The following is a 26,439-nucleotide window of genomic DNA, read 5'->3' on the forward strand; positions in this document are numbered from 1 at the left end:
TATTCTATATTACTGATTTTCTATTTCGACAGTAGATGTCGCTAATCGCTAATAACAATTCTCCATGTCTTTCTCTGTTGTAATGCAGTCCAATGTATTGTGTACTGAAGATTACAAATTGTAATTAAAATCTGATTACAAATAAATTTCCTCCACTACACAAACTGCGATGGAAGAAAACAGAGAGCAAATTCTAGCTGATTTTCAAGTATGTTCATGTGTGTCTCGGTATAGAATTCTCAAAATACACTTTCACTTGAAAAACGTGACTGTTGTTTATATTTTGACAACTCATTTTAAATTTTTATTTGTTCATCTAAAGTTTTTCAAACTGTCTGATGTTTCTTTTTAATATTTAAAATTTAATTAATCTAATCCATTTCACATTTAGTTTTGACATTTTAATGTTCAGAAGTGTTTTTTATTATTTATTTGTTATGTAAGCATCTAAAATTTCACTCCTTTATTATATAAACAAGAACACAAAAGCTTTTAATTAAACTTTCTTTTAAAATATTTTTAAACTTCTAGTTTTGATTTTGTGTCATTTTTATTTACTTTTTTTGGATATTTCTTTATTTTATTCTTTGAATACATCGATTGATACTAAACTGTCTGAAAGAAAATATATTTCATATTTTTATGCATTTTTTAAAAGCAAAGATATTTATAAATGGATATATGTGCTGTGTGTAATTTTGTAATTATTAATATCCATAGATAATGAACTGAATTTTTTTTTTTTTTTTAAATATATTGATTATTTGAAACTGATACTGATTAAATATACTGATTTATTATGAAATTTAATGTATAGTAGTAAAGAAGAATTCCATATTGGTAAACTTAATTTTTTCCACAGTCATGCACAGGAATTGATGATTTAGGAGAATGTATAATGCACCTGGAGGCTTCTAATTGGGATTTATTGGTATGTATATTTCACATTTGTTTTTAATGCCATTGAACTTGGTTAGTATATGCCCAGATTAAATGAGAACCCATCTTAAATAAAGAAACTTTTTACAAATGATTACTTTATTATTAAAAAGACTACATTAAACTGCGTAGTTGTTATGAGTATAATTTAGATTAAGCTAGAAAATTTTCATAAACTTTTTTTAAAAGCAACTTCATCTTCAGAAGATGTTCTAAGAAATTTCATTTTCTAAAAACACTCCTATGGTTCAGTTTGTTCAAAGTTGAATGTAAATTACCGATAAAAAGCTCTCTTTTTTTACCATTATGATTATGATAGTCAATTTCTCTGATAATATTCAGTTAGATAAATACAATTTTTTTTAAAAAAAGTAATGAAAATTGTTACCAATTTTCTGTGTCTTTGAAATGCATTTATGTAATTTTAAACTGTTATCTACTGCCTGTCAATTGTAAGTGACAAGTATGATCTAATTTGTACCTGAGGTTATATGTCTATTGAAATTCCCTTCTCTTAAAAATAGAAAACAAATACTAATACTTTTTTATAAGTACAGTTTACTTTTATATTTTTAGTTCTTACTAAAACTTATAAAGAAAAAAAAATTGAAATGTAATCCAAAATCAATATTGAGCTGTATATTTAAACTTAATTTTTTATGAAAAATAAATTATTTATTTAAAAATACTGAAGTCACTTCTATCCGAGTATTAAATTGATATAAATATTTATGCAACAGTAAAACTTTACTACAGGGCTCTCTTATTATTTTTGTTGTTGCAGAAACAGCGAAAATGACTTTAAAGTGAAATCTTCTAATAATAATAGGAAATCGTGATAAAAGTAATAGGGAAATGAAAGATTTTATTACAGTAAAATCACTCCAGGTTATAGAGCTCAATTGAAGGGGTACCCTATTCTTGGTATTTTGTTTTAATATCTGTTAACAATGTTAAATTGTGTTAAGTGACAGAAGGCTTAGAAAAATTGGAAAAGATCATGTTTGATGATGGTTACACGTTCTAAAGTCATTAAGTGTTGTCATTAGTTCTTGTATAATTTTTTTAACTCCTCCTGACTTAATAATTATTTCTATATATTTTATCAAATTTTCTTTGATATTTTCTTTAGAATGCAGTCAACAGTGTGTTACTTGATCCGCAAGTTCTTTCATTTGAAAGAGATATTGAAGTTCCCATGGAATTTTCTGTTAGTGGTAACAGTGTTGGTAGGGAACAAAATACAATCAATCAAAGCATTGCTGCTCCTGGTAATTTACTATCCATGCCAACCTCTGATGAATTGCAGTTGGTATCTCGACTGCTGAATTTTTCTGTCCAATATAAAGAAAATGTGGTTCCTTTAGAAGTTCCCGACTCTGAGACTGTTGGTATGTTCATACTTTTTTGGACCCATATATTATTAATGCTAATATTTAAAATGTATTTTCATGTCATATTTTATTTTTTTCTTTATCTTCCAAGGTTTTCGAGATTTGTTATTCGTTCATTTATTCTTGGTTGTTCCACACAGCTTAAGGGTTTTTAATTTGTTGATTTATTATAAGTCATCAGGTTTTTGATTTTTTTGCAGAAAAAAACTATTTATTCCAGGATAAACTAGAGAAAGTGGAAGTAATTCTAAACTTATGAATAAAAATTTACCTTCACAAATTCTTAGGTCTATTTCGTGATCTTAAAGATTATATAAAAATATCTATTTAAAAGTACCTTAAACATAATCTCTAAAAGTTGCTTTGAGTACTCATTCTTAGCTGTATTTGATTATGAAAATTCCTTTGAAATTAGTTTGTGATCTTCATAAATTCTTAGGATTCTTGTTTTCATTATCTTAAAGATTATATAAAAATATCTATTTAAAAGTACCTTAGCATAAGTTCTAATAGTTGCTTCATTGAAACCGTCATTGCTTTGATTTTTGAAAGAAATTCATAAATTTTTTTTTTCCAATTGTTGCTTAGTTTTCACTTATTTAAAAATGATGTATTAAATTGCTTAGAAATTGATACTAATAATTGAATTAAATTTCAATTAAAAGCTGTTTAAATAAATTGTTTTAATGTTCGGTATTTATTTATTCCAAAGGAATTTCTTCCAGTTGATTTGGAAAAAATCTGTTTCTTTCGGAGAAATGATTTTTTTTTGTAGATTTTCAAATAATGAAGTAAATTTTTAAAGTTCTATTTAAAACGGAACAAGGCACAGAAAGGAACATCTGTCTTAAAATATTAAAATTTTGAATTCAGTTTTTTAATGTCTTAAGGGTTTATTTTCAAAATATGTATCGAAACACCTAAGAACTTTTCTCTTTATATTTTTGCACCATACTAATATTTACTTTGGTACCTGGAGTAAGACATTTGTGTTTTAATTATAATAGCAGGTTTTGCTGCATTCAAACAATCATCATTTTCTAAAAATCATACTTTTCTCGTAGTTGTTAGTTGATTTACTGCTGGTATACTGTTGTGTTTTAATTATGTGATAAATACTCAACTATCTTGTTTCAAAAATTAATTTATTTCATTGTTTTTTTATCATAAAGAACTAGGAATGAAGGATTAGATAATTACATGTTTTTCTTTTTAATTTGCCCCTATTTCTGAAAGAACTTTTCATTTTTTACTCACAAATGCAAGTAAAAAGAATTTGCTTTAAAAATATATTTATTTTATATACTATGTTAATTTAAAATTCTCTATAAGTAACAAGTTTTAATAAGTAATTTTCCTTTTACCAAATTTAATTTGTTTGAATTTATTTTCTATTTCTGATACGTTTATTCTTTTTCCAGCTGCTATAAAGTCAGCTTTACATGCTGAATTAGGAGTTCCACCATGTAGACAACAACTTTCAGGTTGGAGGCACATGACAGGTTTCACTGATCTCATTACAGATGATGTAAGTATCTAAGCATTCCATTTACCTTGAATATACACTGCCAACTATTGCAGATTGTTCATAATACTTCATTTTTATATTCTAAGTGGTAATACAATCTATAAATTTTAATTTAATTACTGAATTTTTAAATTTGTTTAAAATGTTTTTGATCATCACTACACATAAATGAATAAATTATATATATAAATTCTAGTTAGCTAGTTAATCAAATAATAGTAGGTTTATGTCCTGGCAAATTATTAAGATTATTTTTATTTACATTTATAGTTCAATTATCTTATTTTTACCTACAGTTGTAGTTCAATTATCTTTTTCACTGTCACTTAGAATAGGCATCCTCTGTTGGATTAAAAGTTGCCAGTTCTGATTATGTATTAGCAGGGTGCGTAGCGTTTTTAAAAAGTGCTTAAAGGTGCTTATTTTTTATTTTAGTTTTTTAAAAGCCTTTAAAGGTGCTCTATTCCATGGGTGTTTTTAAAAAGTGCTTAATTTTCCCTTTTCCAAAATGTGATTTTTTTTACCGTGTTGATTTTTGCTACAAATTATGCAAAAAGACATTGTCCTATTCAACGTTTTCACAATTAATTCAACCCCAATCTATTTCGGAATATCGTCAGTCTGTAGTGTATGAAAACACTATTTGTTTTACATGTTTGATGAAATACTTTGCGGGTCTGCACTTGTGTATACTGAGCTAAATTCAGAAATAAAGTTTTTTGATTCTCAATTTCAATGAGATTCTCAATTTCAGATTTCATTTTCTGCCCTCTGTAATAGAATCGAAAAATCTCTCGAATTTTTGCTGATTACGGGGACCAACTAAACATTGTCAATTTTTTTTCTCTATTAGCGATAGAAAATTTAATTTTTCTTGTTAATTTAATTGTTTGTGATGCACCATCGTCTTTGTCGCTGTAAATAAAACCATCAATTGTCAAAAACTTGACAACCCTGTCTAATTATGATATTTTTAAAGTGCTTAAAAATATTTTTTGAGTGCTTAAAAGGTGCTTATTTTTTGTTGAAAAATTTGACTACGCATACTGATTAAACTTCTATGTTTAATTTTATATCTTTTCAAATCTTGTATTCAATGCAACACAAAGGAGTGAGAAGTAAAAAAAAAAAAAAAAATCAGGATTTTTGGTGGTCATGTTTTTTTTCTTTCAAATGTTACTGTTTCATTCCAGACTGTTCTTTCAACAATGCATTTACCTCAACGTTCAAACTTGTTCCTCCTTGCTCCTGATCACTCGGTAACTGTTGATCCGTATGTATCTTATCTTTTTCTAATTTATCAACATTAGCTATATATTTTTTATTTTCTAAATATTGATGTATTATTTTTAAAATAGATCTAGCCTTGGTAATCGTTTAAGTGCTGATTATCGACTTCACATTATTGATACAACAAATAATAAAGAATATGATTTACACTTTCCGGGATCAAAATCTGTTTTAGAGGTGAGCCACCACTTTTTCATTTTACTATTCCAATTCAAAATTTTTTTTTTCATTTGCTTTCCAAGATTAGCTATCACTAAGAGAAATTTAATGTTATTTGGTAAAATTTTGTGCTAAAATATGAAAATATAAAGCCATAATTATACTGTATTAATAGTAGGATTGGAATTGGGCCAAATGCTGCTCTTCAATGATCAATATACAACTCCAATCTTTCCAGCACACAAGAAAATAAAATTCTATGAAAAAATAAAGATGTAACGAATATTCGCCCACTAACAGGGTATTCTGCGCTTTAGGCGAATATTCTGTGGGTCGAATAATTGGTCAAATATTCGTCAAAGTATTTGGAAAAGTATTTTTCGACTGAGTTCTTATTGGGGGAGGGGGGACTTTAATAGATTTGATAAAGGATAATGAAAAATCGTATTTTTTACTATACATTATTAGATATTGTTTTTATACATATTTGTTAAGTTCTAAAACTTGTTAATATTTGCTATGAAATATAAATGGAAAACCGAAATTTAAAGAATTGAAACTGAATTACTTTATACTGAACTGTGAGTTTTGAATTAGTGATTCTTTTTCTTATCAGGCAAGTCAATTTCGTCTTTTTTTTTCAACACTTTATATTTTAAAAATTGAGAAATTTTTTATCTATTATTTGTTTTATTTTTGTTTGTTTTTCTGTAGAAGATAGGGATAACTATAGTGCAGCATTTTGACGAAGCATTTTTAATAGACTTCATTCTTTTGTTGTCACTTTTTTACTGTGCGGTAAGACAGATAACTGGTAGCATAAAAACTGTGATTCTCAGCTTAACTATCGCGAAACTATTAAACAAAAAAGCTGAAAGATGTTTAAAGCAAGTGCCTTTCAAGAGTTTTTTTTTAACAATTTGAGATGTAAGTAATTTATACACAGAAAAAATTTGTTTTTATAGAAGAGAAAAATAGAAAACTTATTATAGTTTGATTTAATTCAAGGAAACAAATTAGGAAAAAGTTGGAAACATTTTTTATTTCAAGACGACAAGATGAAAGTTTTCACAACTATAGGTGAGGTATAAATTTAGGTATAATATATGTCTCCAGTCAATTATTTCTGAAGCAGATAATGCATTAGAGTAGTGCTAATTTAATGCCTGCTTACCTGATATAAAAATGCTAGTGCACAATTTTGAAATCATTTATTTGACATTAAAAGCTGATTATCTTTTCAAGCTAATTATTGTAGAAAGGAATCAAAACACACAAGAAGGAATTGAAATTAAGTATGAAATAAAATCTTATATTCAGATCTGTTTCTGATTGTAAATGCTAAATTTTTTCAAAGTTAGGATGAATGAAATTATTTTCAACTTTGCTATCTATTAGGTTTTCAATTATCTATTAGTTAATTGATTTTTTAAAATTATAGATAAAACAAGGTCTGAGAGATGTTACAAACATTCCAGTTCGACATCAGCGTTGGGTTGGATGGCCAGACTCAGTAAAAGATGAAAATGTTAGTAGTATTTTTTATTACATACTTTTTATTGCATCCAGCCAGTTTTAGTAAGTTTTTAACCATTATATATTTTAATTTTTTTATTTATTTATTTTTTTAAATATGAAATATCTACTAACTTCATGTGATAGACCATTATTTTTCATATTTGTATTATCTGGATATGTTGTTAATGTATTTATGCATTTCAGCTTTAATTATCATTCTAAACTCATTGAGGCTTAATTATTTTTTTTTTCTTTAAAGACATGTAGTTGAATTTTTGCTAGTAAGAGAATTTTCTAATTATTTTTAATTTTTATTTGTTGTATTCTTTGTTTTTTGGCACATGTTTTAATAAAAAAGTCTTTATGCTTAAGATTTTGTAGGATATTTCATTGTCAAGAATGCCCTTTGAAAATTAATCCCAAATGAGTATAATTATAACTTTTGATATAGTATAATCATAATCTTAATTATTCAAAAGACTCAAAATTAAGTTTCTTTTCTTCCTTTAAAGGCTGGTGAAATCGGAGGCATTTTAAGCCCCTCTTTAATTTTCTATTCTATAATTCCTTAATTTTTTTTTCAATAACTGAAACATATTTTTTGTTATTCAAAGAAGTATCATTACAGTGAAAATATTTAAAAGCTTTGAACTTATGCACTTTACAATTTGTTTAGATTTTTATTTTGTTATCTTAATTATTTATGCATAATGATATTTTTAGAATAATAAGAAATATCGTCAGTAATTCAGATTAGGAAAGGTTAATTGTAGAAAAAAAATTATTTTGAAGAAATATCAATGGAATTATGAATCATTTTGCTGTGTGAGTTATAATTTAATATGTGTTTACATAATATTGATAATGTAAATTTATATTAACCTTAAGTAAAAAATTATTGCTTAATTGAACTGCTTTGAATCGAATGATGTTTAATTACATCATTTTTATCATCATGTATTAGAAAAATATGAGTGCCTGTGATATTTTAATAAAAACAAGTGTAGTCTGTAATGGTTCTAATTCCGTCATTCACAGGGTTGTTTTAATTTTATCCAACCTGAAAAAAACCCTGGTAGGTTTTTTCGTAATAGCATTTTACTATTAAGAAATTAAATCTAGATAATAAGTTTATGATAGAATAAAATACAAACTGCATACATTGAAATATTTATATTTCTATATTTTTTCTGCTTTAAAAATTTTAATTATTGCTTAATTAATTTTGTGCTTTAAATTTGTTAACTAATATTAGAAAGTGCAAAAAATGTTCTAAGGTATTCTCAAAAAAATTTGAGCTACTGATTCACAATACAATTGAAATTACTGTTATATTTTTGTTTTCTCGGCTTTATTACCTACAGTTACAGATGATTATATAGCACTTTTCACATTTTAGTTGATGAAATACTTCTACAATGCTTGTTCTGATGTATGTTGATGTAGTACTAGAGCTTATTCTAGAACCTCTCTTTCATTGCACATCTCATAGGACAAAATACAGTTTGATTAATAATGCAATGCACCATTTCATGAATGCATTTTTCATGTTAAAAATTTACTTTGAAAATTGCTGCTTTTAATTTGAATTTACATAAGTAATTTATCTCTTCACTTAAATATAGTTGTTTTTCATAATTATAAAGCAGAATTGGTTAATCCTACAAAGGTAGTTGAATCCTATTACTGTATTTTAAAATATTATTGCTAATTTATCAGTGTAAATGACATTGATAATAAAATGTATTAATAATTATGGTCATTAAGGATTTAATTATGAATTAAGTTAATGGTAATTATTAATGCAGCAAGACTTACTCTAAGATAATAAGGAATAATTAAAAAAATGATGAAAAACTCAAGTTTGAAAGAACCTAATTAATCCTTGAAACATCGCAATTAAGTACTGAAAAAAAAAACCTAAAAACCCAGTGGGTTGTGTTTTTTACACATCTGGGCATTCTGAAAACTTATGACGAAAAAAGCTGTGCAGAGTGAAAGTTAACATTTGCAATAGTTTTTCTTAAAACAATTTCGGCATTATATTCTTTCTTTGATCATAGATTTTTTTTTAAACATTTGCGTTTAAGTAATTCTTTTTTTTTCCTTCTTGATTATTGAAGACTAAACTTGCTGACATGGACCTTCCTGATGCTACGTTAGAACTAATTCTTTGTCGTGAAGAGGTTCCTAAAACAAATTCTAAGAAACAGGTAAAAGTTTCATTTTGATTTATTTATATCCACCTATAGCTTTCTTTCATTCATGAAATTTGAATAATTTTTAGTGTTAGTTTTGATTACAAACTCAATTCTGAACAAGATGTTGTGAAAGGTCTGAAGTAATAAATAAATGAATTTTAATTATAATTCATAAATATGTGTCCATTCTAGAATGCAATTTGATTTTTTATTATATGTGCTTTGAATTAATGTATTCAAATTAATAATGAACACGTTAGAAATCTTTATCTCACTCATTGTATTATCATAAAACTGTTAAAAACTTTAAAGATGAATGTGCTATTGTATCAGTTTTAATAATTGAAAACTCTGTTTTACTTGGAAGTAATTTGCTTGTATGTTGAGTGGGATTTATTTTAATTTTAGTTAGTTGTTGATCTTACTTCAAGTGAAAGTGAAAATGAATTTGAAGATGCTGCTGAATGTTTTGGGGTTGATGATGATATGTTTCAAGCTAGTTCTTCTAGAAAAATACAACCACTGAGTATGATATATATATATCCTCTTTAAAAGTTTTAGTAAAGTTTTTCAGTCTTAATATTTTACTAATTATTTTTTTTCTAAATCTATACCAAAATAGTGCCTGAAGAGGTTGAAGATGAAGTTCTAGCTCTGAGCAGTTTTGAAGCAGAATTTGAAAATAGGTATATAAGTTTATGGTGTTATTTATTAGTGGAAGAAGGGTAAAGTGGCATTTTTGGAAAGAAAAAAAAACATTTAGATTTATCGGGTAAAGTTCTTTTGGTCTAACGTAGCTGCACAACATTAATTTTGCTTTATCTTTTGATTCCAAAGATTTCTGTAAGAGATGGATTTAAGGGAACATCTCTGAGTGTAGAGAAAGATTGATCTAAGTATATTAGGCAATTAACGATTGACAAGTAACATTAAAAACATGTCTTTTGCATTGGAAATTGAAAATTGAAATGACAAAAATGTCTTCTCTCTCTTCCTTATCCCCAAAATTAGCAGGGCTAAACTATGTCCATGAAATTCATCACCCGGAGGAAGTCGGCCACCATAAGTGTGTTATTAAGAATGTCCCTTTTGTCCAGACCTAGACAGTCCAGTATATGTTGGGGGGAAGCCTGCATGTTGTGGCACCTGGGGCAGTTAGGGTAGATTTTAATACTACCCTCAAAAGAAAGGGACTTAAGGTGGCCGCTGATAAGCCTGGTAAGTGCAGTCTGGACCTTGCGGTTGCACCGAATGTTGAGTGCACCTCCTGGACTGGTGCTCTGGTACCAGTGATGTTTGGGGGGTACGAGCCAGGAAGCGAGGTCTTCTTTTTTCTTTTTTGATGCCAGCTCCATGAAGGTGAGGGAATTTGGACTTATCAGATTTTCTTTCGTCCCCTCCTTAGCCAGAGTGTCGGCGATGTCATTGCCCAGAACCCCAACGTGAGAAGGGATCCATTGGAGGTGGACTTCACGCAATCGTGAGAGGATTTTAATTTTTTGTAGGATTGAAGCACCTGTTTTGTCTCTCACCTTCCTCCAATGCGTTAAGTATTGTATGGAGCTGAGGCTGTCAGAGAGGATCCAGATGTTATTTTGATCCTGTAGTGTTAGAAGAGAATCCAGGGCAGTATCAATAGCAATGAGTTCACTTCTAAACACCGAGCAGAAATCAGGATTCCTTTTGGAGATGTTGAGGGAGACATTACTTGATTTGATGTAGACACCACTGCCAGATGATGATGTTTCCGTCTTGCTTCCGTCTGTGTACACCAGTATTGATTGTTTGGGGATGGTATTAATAACCTCTAAAGCAAGTTGCTTAAGTAATTCCGGGTGATCCAGCTTCTTGTTAACTTGTGATGAAAGATGTTGATGGAAATAAACACCAGGTAGTCCTTCAGTTGGGTCAATGGACAAAAATGTAAATGTTTTGAAACTAACAGCTGGAAGCTTGCAGACAAGAAATTAAAGCTATGCATACTCTCATTTCCTAGAGTCAACATATAAACTTTAAGATTCAAATTCTCTGAACTCAAATTCTCTGAAATGTTATATAGATCAGTGGTTTCCAACTGGCGGCCCGCAAAGCCTTTTTTTGTGGCCCGCGAACTAAAATATATTAATTGTCATTTTTTTGTGGACAATTTTCGTAAGAAATCTATATGGGTTTCAAATACTTTTCACATTAATAAAAACCTAATTTCTTCATTTCTGTGAAATTTATCATACCAGCGGTGCAAAAAAATTTATTTCTCAAGTTCTGCATCCAAGAAAATATTTATTCAAATACAAAAATAATCATGTATGTTGCTCTTTTTTATTTAATTTTTTTGTATTTTGTGATTATAATTTAGCATGTGTGTATCAGAAATTTTCTCAAAGAAATTCTCATTTAACTTTTTGTAACCACTAATTTTGGACGAAAATACTTATATACACATTTGTAAATTTTAAATTTAAAATATAAATATCTATTCTCTGGTGGTTGCAGCAGACAAACCTCAATTTTGTCATTGAATATTTTGCGTGCTACTATGTAAGTTTTAATACCAACCTTTTTACAGTTTTATATCTTAACAATTAGATATCTGTTGCACATTAATTGTTTAATACGGGTGCAGATTAAAGTTATTGTAGCCCGAATTTTTTAATATGCAATTAAATATTTTTAAAAATCTACTTATTTTAATTTGTAATTCAATGCTTTTGTTTTGTACAACTTGGTAAAAATCTGACAGTAATATTTGATGTTCCTTCTAGCATAAAAGAGTCCTACATAAAATTTTGATAAAGTTGCGGCCCGCCATTTAACTTGTGTTTTTAATTGTGGCCCCCGGCCTCATGTAAGTTGGAAGCCCCTGATATAGATCATTATCCATTTGGTTTTTCCATATAATGTCATTTACAAACACGTGAAAAATTAGTTTTATGCAGTTCTTAGTTTTTAAGTTGCATCTAAGCATAATACTCATTTTCATTATGAAATGCTTGTTATGTATTGTTAGGCTTATAAAATCTAGCCTGAACTGGTGAGCTGCATGCATTATTAATGTCATTTAAAAACAAGTGAAAAAAGTTTGTTTTATGCAGTTGTTTGTTTTTAAGTTGATTCTAAGAATAATGTTCAATTTTCTGATACATTGTTTGTTACATATTGTTAGGATTATAACATCTAGCTTGAACTGGGGAGCTACATATAGTATTGAAAACTGTCTATTTTTAAGTTGAATCTAAGAATAATACTCATTTTCATTATGAATTGCTTATTATGTATTGCTTATTATGTATTGTTAGGTTTGTAAATTATATCTATTTGAAATGGTTTCCATCGTTAAACACAAGCATGGTTAGAAACTAAGAACATTTAGTTGTTAGTTCATTGGTAAACTAAAAAGTCTCACTGTTATGTACCCACTATCAGTTGCTTATTTATATGTCTCTTCTATTCTTATTACAATAGGTTGTATTTTTTAAATTTTTTTTCATCAATTTTTCACTACCTACCCGTGTTATACTGTCCTACATTAATGAAGCAACTGTTAATCAAGTTAAGGTTTCAAAAAAAAAAAAAAAAAAAAAAACATTTTTCCAAAAAGTTCATTCTTGAAGAAAAATAAAGAAGAAAGGTGCAGTTTGCAAAAATCAAAACATTAAGTTGGTATTAAGAAATTCATTGCTGTTCCACTGAAGATTTTGACTTTTATTTTAACCTTTACCTTTGCATAGAAACTGGCAATTTTCTTAGAACCTAGTAATCAAGCTTCTCTTCTGAAATTGGGGGGAGGATATGTTGTAATTTCTCCCTTCCTATTTTGATTGGTGCAGGAATCCGAAACATCCCACCATTTGTTTGCACTATGTTGACTGTGATCTATCAATTGTTGAGATAATTAGTTATTATTACAAGGCGGGCCGTGTCCGTTTCATTAGACTCAGATCCATAAACCACTGTTAATTTCGAGTACTGCGCAAATATTCATGAAGTTTTTCATTTACCATCCCTTTGAATTAAATGGAGACCATCTCCAGGCTTTAAGTGTTAAAAATGACCACATTGAAAAGCAATAGTTCTCTGTCAGAAAAATCTGAAAATTATTCTTTGATTTTTTTTCAAGCATTTATTTATTTGTAACATCTTCCTTTTATTATAGATATGGTACTTGCCATCCCTCTTTTCAAGGTACTTTAGCAGAAGCACTCCAAGTGTCTTGTTACAAACCTGCTAAAGAGGTACTATACTAAAATATTTTTTGAACAAAAAATTTTAAGTACTTGAATATTTTACTCAGTATCACTGTATTTTGTTTTCATATAGAGGAGACCATTAGCTATATACCTCCACCATGATGCTAGTGTTTTAACAAATGTTTTCTGCACTCAACTTTTATGTACTGAAACTGTAGTCAGTTACTTGACTTTAAATTTTGTTACATGGGCATGGGACCTTAGTTTTGAATCCAACAAAACATTGTAAGTATAAGTTATAAGTGTTATATTGCAACTCTTTTTCAGATAAAAATATATTAATTGTGCTTTTTTTTACTGTTTTTTTCTTCATTTAAATTAAAAGTGAAGAATTATGTTTGAATTCCCTATATTGTAAAAATAAGTCAGCTGTCTGTATTTTTATATATTTATATTTTCTTACATACGTCGAGTTTTGTAAACTGGTTATACCTAAAAAATGTAATCTAAAATCTTGTTTATCCAAAACAAGGTTTTAGATTGTGGCTTTTAAAAAAAATTTTAAATTTGTCCTTTAAGGGATTAAGGAATCCCTGAAATAACTTTTAATGGCAAACATTTGAATTTTTACAGTTCTCAAAATGGATGTGATAAGAATAAAATTACATTGTGTACGTAACTCTGAACTTTTCTTTCTTTTTTTTCTTCTTTTTTTTTTCTCTTTGTATGAGCATTACCCATACAAATTGCTACTTCATTTTTTAATGTCTTATTTTTTAGTTTCAACCTACATTTTTTTAATCATAAATTCAGCGTATTTCATTAATCTCTCCCTAACAGGTAGGTTAGAAATAAAATGCAAGGAAAAAATTTTTTTTGTAATGAAATAGCTATACCTTTATGAATATAAAATCTAGGTGTACTAAATTAAAAATGTTTTGCTCATGATAAGGAAATACATGTTTAAAATTTAGACTGATTGTTAAATATTTTATAACATTGCTTTTCCAAATATACTAGCCTTTTGAATACGTTGTGATTAAATCTTTATAAAAAAAAATTGTCTGCAATTGTGCAATTTTAACAAATTTAAATTAATGAAAGCACTTGTTTTTATTTAAAAAATTTGTACTTAGATTCTTTTAGCAACTTTTTTTTTAAAGTTGTGTAGCTTTGACATCTTGTATGATTTTATCATAAAAAGTTGTCTGTTGACTTTCCTAAAAATTTTATAGTCTATAGTTTAATATCTGGTATCATATCATCGTGGAAATTTGTTTGTTGAACAATTTTTTACTTTTCTTGAAAATTTTATTGTTTATACATTTTATTATCCAGTCATAGAAATTATAATGATAATTAATATATGACTCATGTGTTGTGATGCATGCAAAAATAAACAAAAAAGATAAGATTCAATACACTAGAAATTTTTAATTCAATTATTATTATACTTAACAATAATTCTACAGTATATGTGTAATTTGTTGTTGTATGAAATGGTACTTAAAAATTATGGCGAATCAGACTCATTTAAATTTTTTTAACTGCTAGAATTAGTAGAAAAGTGTACTTTATTTTAGTGCTGATTTAGTAGTAATGATTTTGTTCTTTTTGTAACTGCTTTTTAAGTTATCTGATATAAATATTAGTAATTTAAGTTATTTAATTGTAATTAATATTTTAATTGTATTGTAGCTTGCTTGCGATTCTCTCTCAACATCTTGGAATGCCAGCAGCGAATACTGTGAAAAACTTAGCTCTAGATTCTTTACCTGCCCTCTTGATTATTTCAAAAGTGAGATCTTCTCCAGAAGTTCTAACTGTGATTCCAGGTAAATCTCAAAATTTTTTTTCTCATATTTTTCAATCATAAAAAATTGTATTATATTTATAGTTTAAAGCTGTCATAGTGCTATCTATGATATTCATTTTTTCCTTCTTATGCATATCTTTCTTTCTCTACAAGTTTTATTTTTTTGTCAATGTGGACCTAGATATTCAAGCATGGCTCGTTTATTTCTACTAAATGATAGAGCCTCAATGGATCATTTCTCAACCATTCATTGTAAACGATAGGTAAGAGAAAAATTACCAAAGTGGGTCGACATAAAATATCAAGTAATGGACTTAATGAATTTACTAGGAGTATAATAAATTTGCTAGGAGTATAAAATGTTTTATTTGAAAAAATTATATACTTACTACTGCAAAAATATTTACAATGCAAAAGAAAGATGAATGCAGTATCACATTTATTTATTTAAAATATTTAGAAATTTTTTTTAGCATTTTTTCCCCCTCAATCCAAAACTAATAATAAATTTTCGACATTGGTTACAAATAGTTGTTTTGTTTATTTTCTGTAAGTTAGTGTGAATGTGGCGTCAAAGCCTTCTGCAGATGTTGATACTGGTTGTGGTTCCGTTTTGCGATCTTCATCAGTATATCTTGCAACTATACATTGAACTGATCATGTTTCACCATTTTCATCAATTGATAAGCATAAAATGTGATGTTTTAGACGTTTTCATCAAAGTGTAATATGATCCTCATTTTCTTCTTCATTAGCATCAGGAGTTACTATTTTTCTTCTCAAAACGAAATAATTTCTTTTTTTTAAAAAAAAAATTGTCTGCAGAATTTCTGAATAACAGGCATGAGAATCTACGAGTTACAAAAAACAATCTAAATGGATTTTAACATTATGGGAATAGCATTTGTGAGTTGAGACCATTAAAACAGAACGATATATATGAGAAAATACAAGATGCAGAAACAATGGGTCAAGGTTCGACTGTATTAGTTTATATATATTTGCTATATTGAATTTTTTCAATTTTTATTGTTATAAAAAAAATCAAAATTTGGATTTATGTTGCTTTGATATTGTTAAGCTTAGGTATCATTTTTTTTTGTAATTTTGTCAGGTTAATCAATTAAAATTTGTGTTGATGTTAAAGCTAGATACAAAAGAATTATCAAAATATGTAGATGCAGAAACAATGATGCAGAAACAATGGGTCAAGGTTCGACTGTATTCGTTTATATATATTTGCTATATTGAATTTTTTTCAATTTTTATTCTTATGAAAAAAAATCAAAATTTGGATACATGTTACTTTGATATTGTTAAGGTTAGGTATCATTTTATGAAAATATGATATAATTTATGTACATCAAAATGCTTATAATGCAGCATCAAATTAAATAATATACATTGATCAAGTTTGAAATGATTATGGAATATTTTTCAATAATTTTTAATTAAGTTCTTTTACTGCAAACTCCTTTAGCTGAAGAGCAATAGTAATCAACTTTTAAAAATTACTTATCACATTTATTCATTTCAATTAACATAGACTCGCCTTAGTAAAATTAAATTCCAGGTTAAAACGATTTTTTATTGCACAATTTACTATTTTTCATTTGGTTATAATTAAACTATATATGTTTATGTAAATAATTAAAACTTTGGTTATTTAAGAGATTTTTCTCTTAAACAAACTTGGTCTTTTAAAGAAAAGATAAAAATGATTTAAATCATTGTTTAAATTGACATTTGTTTAAACCAGTCAACCCTGACGACATAAGATGAAAATTTATTATGAGAATTTATTTAAAATCTTCTCTTCCGCCGCCTCATTCTCAATATTAATTAATTTTTACTCATCTTTTTTTTAAAGAGATTTATTCATATCACTTATGAAAATTTATCTTTGACAAATTATGCTTGACAAAGTATCTTTTAAAGGAAATGTTGGCTTAGATGACCTTATGACTCGCCTAATCCATGCTGTAGAAGTGTTTAACAGTGAGGTACAATCAGAAATTTTTGAAGAAGTAAGTGTTGAAAATTATAATTCCCACAATTTTTGATTTTTTTTAATTGAAAAGAAAATTGATTTTAATTTGTCTCAGTAATTTTAATGTGTGGAAAGTTTTCTCATATTTTGTTTTTTCACTGGTATCTAATATGACTGAAAATAATATGAATATAAATGTAAATAAGGTGAATATAAGGGGAATTAAATATAAACAATATGAGTAATAAATGCCTTATTTGAAAATTTATTGTCAGTTGAAATTTACATTATTTTTCCAATTAGCTAGAGTGTTGAAATTTAAATTGGAGTTACGTATCTCAAGTGATGACAATGTAATTTTCAATTAACTGGAGCTCTGTGTTAAAGGATGATACAAGTTTTACCAAATTTATTTCTTTGCACAAATTTTATGAAAATTTGATTTGTTGGAAGCATTAATTTTTTTTTCTTACAAAAAGTTAAATGAAAATGTTTTAATTGTTTGCTTTTCTTTTAAAGAGTGTTCATACAATTATAACCTTATTTAAAAATCCCACCTTTTTTCCCTCATTTCTTAGAACTATAAAAGTTTACAAAAGAATCAAATTAAGAAATGTTTTTTTCTTTTTGTTTGTTTTAAAAATTTATTTGCTTTTGGGCTATGCAAGCAAGTAAATAAAAATAAAAAATCCTTTTTTTTTCTTTTCTTTTTTAACAAAATTAAATTAAATTTTATAGAGAAATTAATTTGATCCCAACATCTATTTATTTATAATTCTCTACAAATCTTATTAGTTTAAAACTTAAGAAATGTAAGTCTGAGAATTTTTCTATAGAAATGGTATCATTTTTTATTCTTAGTTAATAATTTGTATTCTAAAAGCGCTAATAAAAAATGAACACCATTTAAGTTAAAAATAATGGAGGTATTTTAAATTAAACATAGCTCGATTTTGAGGACAAACAATAATGCTATAAAGCTATTAAAATGGGAAGGTAAAATTCTATTCTTTTTCATATTTTTTTTCCTAAATTTTGTACTTTTAATGATTGAGAAAACATGTATTTTCAGGAAGCCAGAGAGGCACGGGAGAAAGTAAAACGAGAGCAAGATGCTGCTTATGAAGCTTCTCTCCTAGCTGACAGAGCAAAAGTAAATTTATAATAAGTTTGCTTAATAAAATAATTTAATTCAGAAATTTTAATGATGAAATACATAATTGTTACAATTTATTGTTGGTTAATTATATTGTTGCTAATAGCCTAAGACAAACAATAATAAGGAGTAAAATTGGCATGCTATTAATTTAAGATAAGGCTGTGGTAATAAGTAATCCTAGTTCTTTCTAGAAGAACAAGAAAGAAGAAAGTCAACAGGTTGTAATAAAACTTTTCATTTTTTTAAAGAAAAGAAGGAATTACTTAAAGGTGTTGAAATTAAAGTGTCTTCAGTAATAATGTAAAATAGTTAATATTAGATTAATTTGAAAGCAAAAAAAGAGGGTGTTTAACGGGAACCTTAGAGTGCAAAGGATTAAATTAGAATAGATTTTTCCTAGCGTTACGAGATGGTATGATACTAGGAAGATCATTGGCTAAATTATTAGAATTTTTCAAAATACAAAATGATTCCCAGAAATCAAGTTCGGTAGATAAAGAGCAGTGTTAAAGGATTTTATCTGAACAAAACTCAAACCTATTATTGGAGTTCCAATTATGGAGGGAGATGGAATATCGACTAATATCCTGAATTTGTATCTTTCATTTCCTTTAAGTTGAAGTTAAAGGCTATGTTTAGTTTTTCCAATGTAAGCAAGGCCATATTGAAATTTGGGTATATACCCTAACTATTAATATCATCATTAGAGTCTTTAAGATTGGTGAAATTTAGTTTGTTTACAGGGGAGAAAACTGCTTTAAACTGAAATTTATTCAAAATCTTAGTAATTCAGTATTATCTGACTATCGCCTATTATCTGACTGATATTCAGATAATAAGGTGAAACAATCAAATTGTTAAAGATGAATTAGAGAATTTGGTGAATTGCAAAATTAATTTTAGATTGATGGAATCTATAATATTGGAAGGAAAACCATCATTTCCATTAACAGCATTGTGCAAAATGCAATTGTACAGTGCTGTCATCTATCAAACAACTTTAATTTGAGAAAACTTTGTTATAAAATAAAAAAAACAATCTGCACTGAGTAGGTTTGCATATTTGGTCTAAAGTATGGATCTAATTGGAATATTCGACCAAAGCATTTTTAATCCATATTTTAAAATTACTGTAATTAAGTGATAAATGTACTTTATTCATTGAAAAGAAAAGTTTGTACTTTTTAAAAATAATAGAATATTCATAGATAATTTAGGAATTTTTTTTTTAATGTCTTGGTTGCAGGTAAAATTTATTCTAAAAGCTCTAAGGTGACATATAGGACAAAATATGTGTGCTTTGTGCATGGAAAACCCCATTTACAAGAATAATTGAATCTCAAAATGTTGATTTCTCTTCAATTTTCCTATTTGTAGTTTCTTTTTATCTCTCATAGGAAAAACCTAATGTATAACTCTTATTTGTGTTAATTTAATTATTACTATAGGAGGAGGCTCGAAGACAAGAGTTTGAAGAAAAAATGAAACAAGAAGAAGAAGAACTAATGAAAAAAGAAGAATTAGAGTTAATGCGACAACATGAAGAAGCTGTTAAAGATGTAATGTCTTTTTTTTTTAACTTTAATTATTTTTAAATTTTAATTTTTAATTATTTAAATTATTTTTATCTTCAGACTTAGATAGTTAGAACTAACAACATTACAAAAGAGAAATTATAGGTTATCATGTAAATTCTACATGTTTTATGTATTCTGTTGATGAGACATTTTCATATTCATGTCTATTATAACATAGGGTGGCTGGGTGGCACAGTTGGTTTGTCATTGGCCTTCTGAGCCCAAGTCTGCGGGTTCGATCCCCGGCCCAGACACCAGATTTTCGGGATGCAGAAAATCCTCAGCGGCCGTGTCGTATGATTATGCGGCATGTAAAAGATCCCTGGGGTGCCTTATTGGCTCTTGGCATTTCCGGCAAAATTAAATTCCCAGTGCACTTTAGCATCCAAATAGAGTCTCGGTGCTGCCATCTAGTGTGGCAGAAACTAGACGTCCAAAATAACATGATCAACGGTTTCTCACCCATTGTGGTGGTCCTGAAAGAGTGGATACCACCTCTGGAGAACGCACTAGGTCTGTTCATTGGCAAGACCGATTGTGCAGCTCATTGGAAATAAAAATCTATTATAACATGTATCTGACTTCAAAAAGTAAATTTTTAAATGCAGTGAAACTTTGTTATCTAACATTTGTTTTACTGAGAAGGCTACTCATAAGAAAATTATTTGTTTCACTTCTCCTGTGATAAGGAAAAATAATTTTAAAAACCACTGTTATTTAGTCATTAGTTAGCCACTGTTATTAGTTACAAAAACCACTGTTATTAGTTAGAACCGATCTTAAAATTTCTTCTGCTTACTATAATTGATACAAATTTTTACTGCATTTTGCTTTGAAAACCTGGTAAATATTTTTGCTGAATAGTTTTTTTTATAGTTAACATCAGCATCTATTAATGAATTTTATAATTGATTTTGTATCTTGGTGTGAATCAAATCTAATTTTCTAAGCAGAACACAGTAAATTATACATTTATATTTTCTGTGTGTTTTCTTTAACTGCATTTTAAAATTGCCAATCGCTTTTTGATCACTCAGTATCTAAAGCATTAAATTTTCTGACATTTTTGTTGTGTTAGGAAACTCTGATTGTAAAAATGTAATGAACTTTCTTCAACTATGTATTTATCATCACTCAAGAATTAAATTATTTAAAATGTATTTATCATATCTGTCAATTTGATCATTCTGAGTAAGTCATTTTTAATACCAATAAATCATTCATCAATGCTCAAAATGTGAAAGTTGATTTATATGTTTAGGGCTGTTGGTAAAAAGTATTTTTTTTCTCAACGTGCTAATAAATTAGTTTAGTCATATCAAATCAAAAATCAATTAGTCATATCAAATCAAATTGAAAATTTTAAGCTTAAAATAAAGTGTATGTTGAATTTTATTCACGATTTTTTTCTACAGTCTCTCTATGTTATGTAAATATTGATTACCTTCCTTAAAAATCTATATTCCCTAAAATTAGTCTCACTTAATATTCGGGTGATAAGATTTTTTGTATTCTATGTCTAGGTTGGCTGTTCATTGTTAGTAACTAAATTTTTAAAAACTTTAAACTTTTAACATAGAATTTTTTTTTATACCAAATTGTTTTATCAATTTAATTTTATATCATTTCCATGTTCTACAAATGTGGTTTACCTTCATTAAAAATAGTTCCAAATCAAAGTTCCCTCTCTATTAATCTCTCTTAATATATGAACGAGTTTCTTTGTTTTCTAAGTCTGGGTTAGAATAACAAAGCTAAGCACTAAGAAATGAGAATCTTAATTCTGGATTGGCTGTTCAAAATCTGTGACTAAATTGATATCATAAAAAATACTATTGAATTGTTGAACAATTTAAAGCTCACAAAGTTTATTTGATTCTTTTTTAATACCTAACTACTGAAACGATTAAAGTTCTACCCAAATTACTCTGACTTAAAATTGTGACTTGCATGTCAAAATAATTAAAGCCCATAAAACAAAACAAAAGAAAAGTTAAAAATAATTTTATGCTAAAAGTTGAAGGGTTATCCCATAATATTCATGTATGTGTTATGTTCTAAGCCATATTTGGACATATTTGTAAAATTTCAATTATTTTTAATGCAACTTAAATACCCAAAAAGTCACTGAAAATGAATTAAATTGAGTTCGATCCTCCAAGCATTGAGTCCCTGGGTAAAACTGAATAGATATTTTTTGACATGCACGATTTTCCCATTCAGTAACATTACAAAACCGTTTTGTGTGTGTGTATCTGAAAGTTCGGAAAAGGCTGGGACTAGCGCTCATAGAGTTAAAGTATCACCAAGTCCAATTTTTTTTCCGAAGAAAGATTGATCTTAAAGTAATTTTTTTTTTAAAAAGAGATCTATGTTTTCTACTCAAATGCAAACATAAAAAATATATTGCAAACATAAGAATTTTGTAATATATTTTTTGCATAAGAATAAGGCTTGGCTAATAAAATTCATGCCACTGGTTAAATAAATCAGAGAAATTTGATAAAATCAGTGAGAAAGTAGAAACCATGATAATTTTTTATTAAATACTCAAAATCTAATATATATTTTCGTTTTATTTAGGCTGTCAGAAGATCTTTAGCAGAACAACTACCTCCAGAACCACCTGCTAACACTTCCTCTAAAGTGAGTCATATAAGAGTCAGATTACCCAACGGGGAGACTCTGATTCGGAGTTTCACAGCTGACACACCCTTATCACTACTATTAACGTATATTGCCTCCCAAGGCTATCCCATTGCAGAGTACAAAGTGCTGGCTAGCTGGCCTCGCCGAGATGTAAGTTAACACTTTTGTTTGTTAAATTAAAGCTATTTTTAAAGTTAATGAGGTGAAAAATTCATTTTTCTGAATTCGAAAATTTTCTTCTTTTATAAAATGAAAATATGTTTCGACTAATTATTTAACATTTTAGATATTTTAACATCCTTCTTGTGATTCGACTGTTTCTATTGAAATTTATGTTCTGATAATGTATTTTTTAAAAAGTTCACGATTACAAAATGTTCTTAGTTAATTTGTTTCTTTTTATATCGTAAAAAAATAATTACTATTCCATGCTTCCTCATTGAGCAAAATATTGATATATGACCTCATTGAGCATATGGTTGTTAACAGACAAAGATATTCTAATCTTGAGGTTAATAAAACATATGCAGGATTTACCTGTTAATTACTTATTTATCCTTTATTTAATTGCATTTACAAATAATATTTGTTTATCACGCCATCTTATTATTATTTTTAGTTATTTTTGCATTTTGATTTTCATTGTTTTTAAAAATAAAATCTTAAAACCAAGGTTAAGCACAGGATTTACTAATACCAGGACAAAATTCGTCCTGGTATTAGTAAATACCAGGTTCCCAAATCCCATTTTCATATTTTATATTCTTTTAGAGAAATACTTTTCAAAACTACCTTACCTTTTATTCTTAAAATACCAATTGTAATAAACATTAAAATATTAATTTCCATTTTTTTAAACTTAAAACTGAATGCTTGCTTGTTTTCATTATTATTAATATGTACTGTGAAGAAATTCTTTACTAAAATTGTAGAATATTGCAAAAACACACATATACATATAAAATATCCTCTGCAGTTTTAAAATTGAAAATCATTTCGTTTCTTGAAATGAACATCAACTTCTTGTTGTGAACTGAACAATTCCAAGCTTTGAACAATTGCCCCTGTTTCCCCCTTAAGTATGGCATATTTTAAAATTAAAAATGTTACTTCATATTAAGTAATTATGACATAGAATTATATTTACTTTATTGTGAGTAAAACTGTGTTACGTCAACTTAAGCAATTAAAAAACAACGAATACAAAATAGTTATTTAAGATTGTAATGCAATATTAGAAACCTACTTTTTGTTCTGTTGTAAAATTATCTCTAAGGGGGAATACATTTTACAAGGTTTTATAATTAAGCTAAAATTTAAATATGAATAAAAAACACATTTGTGGTTGGAGTAGCAAAGTAACTGATTGAATGATTACGTTTTTATCCTAATAAAAAGTTAATCTGTAGAATAAAATCTCTGTCAATACAATTAAAAAGGTTGGTATGTTTTGCTTGAATATTTTTTTAAGTCTATCTTAATCTATTTATAGTCAATTGGATTTGGTGAGCAAAGCAAGCAATGGAAAGAACTTTATAGTTCTTCTGGAAATATTTTTTATTTTTACACAATTGCACTTCTGCCTTTTATTAGTTTCAAATAAATAAATAACAATCTATAAAATTAAAAATTCTTACAAATAAATAAAAATCCGTACAAGTAAAAGATATATCACCTAAAAAAAATTTGTTATTCTATTCTGGCATGATTTCATTATTTTCAAGCTCTTATATAGATGTTAGAAATTATTTTTCAATGATTTTGCTTGTGATGTTATTTTTAATAGTATTTATAGAGGGGACAACTTTCCAAATTAACTATCAGTATTCTATAAACACAATAACACAAAAGTATATACAGTTAATATTTATAGAATGGTCACTGTTAGAGCAGGTTTTGGCTCGGGTTGGCAAGAGAAAGGGAATCCTTTTCTTCGGCTTATTGTTTAAGCACTAGAGTGAAGAGCAGCTACCCTCCCTGAAATACACTCTTCTTGTTTCCTTGGCAGCAGACTGCCTCAGACTTTGAGGCAAGGGGAGTTCTTATAGACCAACTACACTTAATTTTATATAGGTACATAATGTTAATAAAAATTATATATATAAATTTACTGTTAAGTAAAAAAAAAGTATTTAGATGAGTGCACTAAATTAAAAAACATGCAATACTGAAATTTTATATTCTATAATAAAATTATCTTGATTATGTGGAATCGATGTCCTAATCATAATATATTTGATATAAATTGGAACTAGCCCTTATTGCCTTTTTAAAATCCTGCTTTTAAACCACAAAAAATATTTGCTCCTAGCATTTCAGATTTGAGTTTATGCTCTTTGTGTTTCTAATAGGAATAAAGTTTAAGAATAGCTTGTTGGAAGGGGGAAAGATGAGATTTCTTGTTTTTTTTTCATTGCTTGTTTCAATCAAATTGTTTTTCTTTTTTATTTGCTGTTTTTAAAATTGTTAAAAGAGTAGAAAAAATTATCGTAGATTTGTTGTAAACCACAAAATTTCATAGCTCTTGGTTCTTAAAGAAGGAGGAAAGTTATTTTAAACAGATTATGAAAATTCTCAAACATCGTTTTTTTTTTTTTTTTCAACTGGAAGACTGTAATCTAGACTGAAATCATAAACGTAATATGCTTGCATATTTTTTTATTGCTTGTTTCTATCAAATCATTTTTATTTTTGTTTTTAGAATTGTGTGAGAGGCAGGAAAAAATTATCGTACAACAACAAAATTTGCACTTGCAGTGGCAGCAAGCAACGAAATTTAATAACTCTTGGTTGTTAAGGGGGGAAGTAAATAATTTAAACTGATTATTAAGGAAATTCTCAAAAAGTGTAATTCTTATTACTCATCAATAAGACCTTAATCTCAACTATGGAATCGTAATAATTACGGACAAATCATAATAGTTGTTATTTCTCTATTATAATCATGTATATGATACAGTAAATTAGCAAATGTAATAAATCACTATTAATATTTCTTTTTTCTTATTACAGCTCACTACACTAAATGAAAACGAAACATTAGAAGAGTTAAAACTATATCCAAAAGAAACACTAACACTGGAAGAGAGATGAACTAGTGCTCACTATAAACTAATTATTATAAGACGCTTATTTCTTACCTTAGAAAGAGCGTAATGACATCTAAGCCACCTGCTGCAAAGATAAAGTTTTTACTTGTGATGCCCATTCTAAAATAACTATACAAGCAATCTGATCTGCGAATTTTAGGAAATGAAGTAGATCACATTGATTTCCATAGAGGGAAAAAACTGTTTTGTTAAATTTTAATATTTATTTTTTAAAGTTTTATTCTTTTGATCAAAATTTGTTTATGCTTTTGTATCTATTTTTTTTGGCTGTATACAACAGCTGATACTAAATTATAAGGATTGTATGCATGTAGATATATATACATATTATATATATATAAGTCACATTTTACTATCTCACTTTGTAATATGTGTATAAAATATAAATAATGACTCAAATAGTGTCAATGTTTTATTAAGTTCTCTGACATTACAGACAAAAACAATACTTTTTTTCAAATCTATAAATAGATTTGAAGATTCCTGGATATGAGTTGATACTAATAAAATCAGCCATTTTTTAAATTCAAATCTGCGAGAATGGAATTATTATTATATCAGAACATGAAAATCATCTTTCAATAAAATCATTGCAGTTCTGTAAAATCAAATTTTCATAAGGCGTATGTTTTAAAAATGATAAAAACTGCTTTTTTTGCTTCAAAACAGCAGCAATTTTTGTTTTTCCCTTATATGCCCATTAAACATCCTTATAACATCCATCCTTGTATGTCCATTAAACCTTATTTGTCCAGTGAATTTTGCTTAAACGTTATGACAGGTCAAGTATCCCAAAAATCGCAAAGGGAACAGGAAAAATAAGTTATGACTTGTTCTTAGGAACGTACAATTCTCCAACACAGAAAAAAAAAAATTTTCTTTTTCCAAAATGAGATTTTTTCTTTGCCTTGTCGATTGTCGC

At 27.5% G+C, this 26,439-nt stretch overlaps 1 protein-coding gene across 1 annotated transcript; it reads left to right on the forward strand.

Annotated features, from left to right (window-relative positions):
• Positions 1–6: 6 nt before the first annotated feature.
• Positions 7–25,916, forward strand: casp (Fas associated factor casp). The gene is made up of 18 exons (XM_016057003.5): positions 7–208; positions 863–931; positions 2,072–2,330; positions 3,755–3,861; positions 5,055–5,134; positions 5,220–5,328; positions 6,752–6,838; positions 8,952–9,041; positions 9,438–9,555; positions 9,652–9,715; positions 13,183–13,261; positions 13,347–13,501; positions 14,915–15,051; positions 16,971–17,059; positions 18,095–18,175; positions 19,630–19,740; positions 22,342–22,557; positions 25,420–25,916. Exons 1-18 carry the CDS (start codon positions 170–172, stop codon positions 25,498–25,500), a joined length of 1,971 nt encoding a protein of 656 aa, XP_015912489.1. The 5' UTR covers positions 7–169; the 3' UTR covers positions 25,501–25,916.
• The last annotated feature ends 523 nt before the right edge of the window (positions 25,917–26,439 follow it).

The sequence above is a fragment of the Parasteatoda tepidariorum genome, chromosome 5 (genome assembly GCF_982258835.1).
Source record: "Parasteatoda tepidariorum strain Cologne lab strain chromosome 5, Ptep-v5.0, whole genome shotgun sequence".
In the NCBI taxonomy this organism is placed as follows: domain Eukaryota; kingdom Metazoa; phylum Arthropoda; class Arachnida; order Araneae; family Theridiidae; genus Parasteatoda; species Parasteatoda tepidariorum.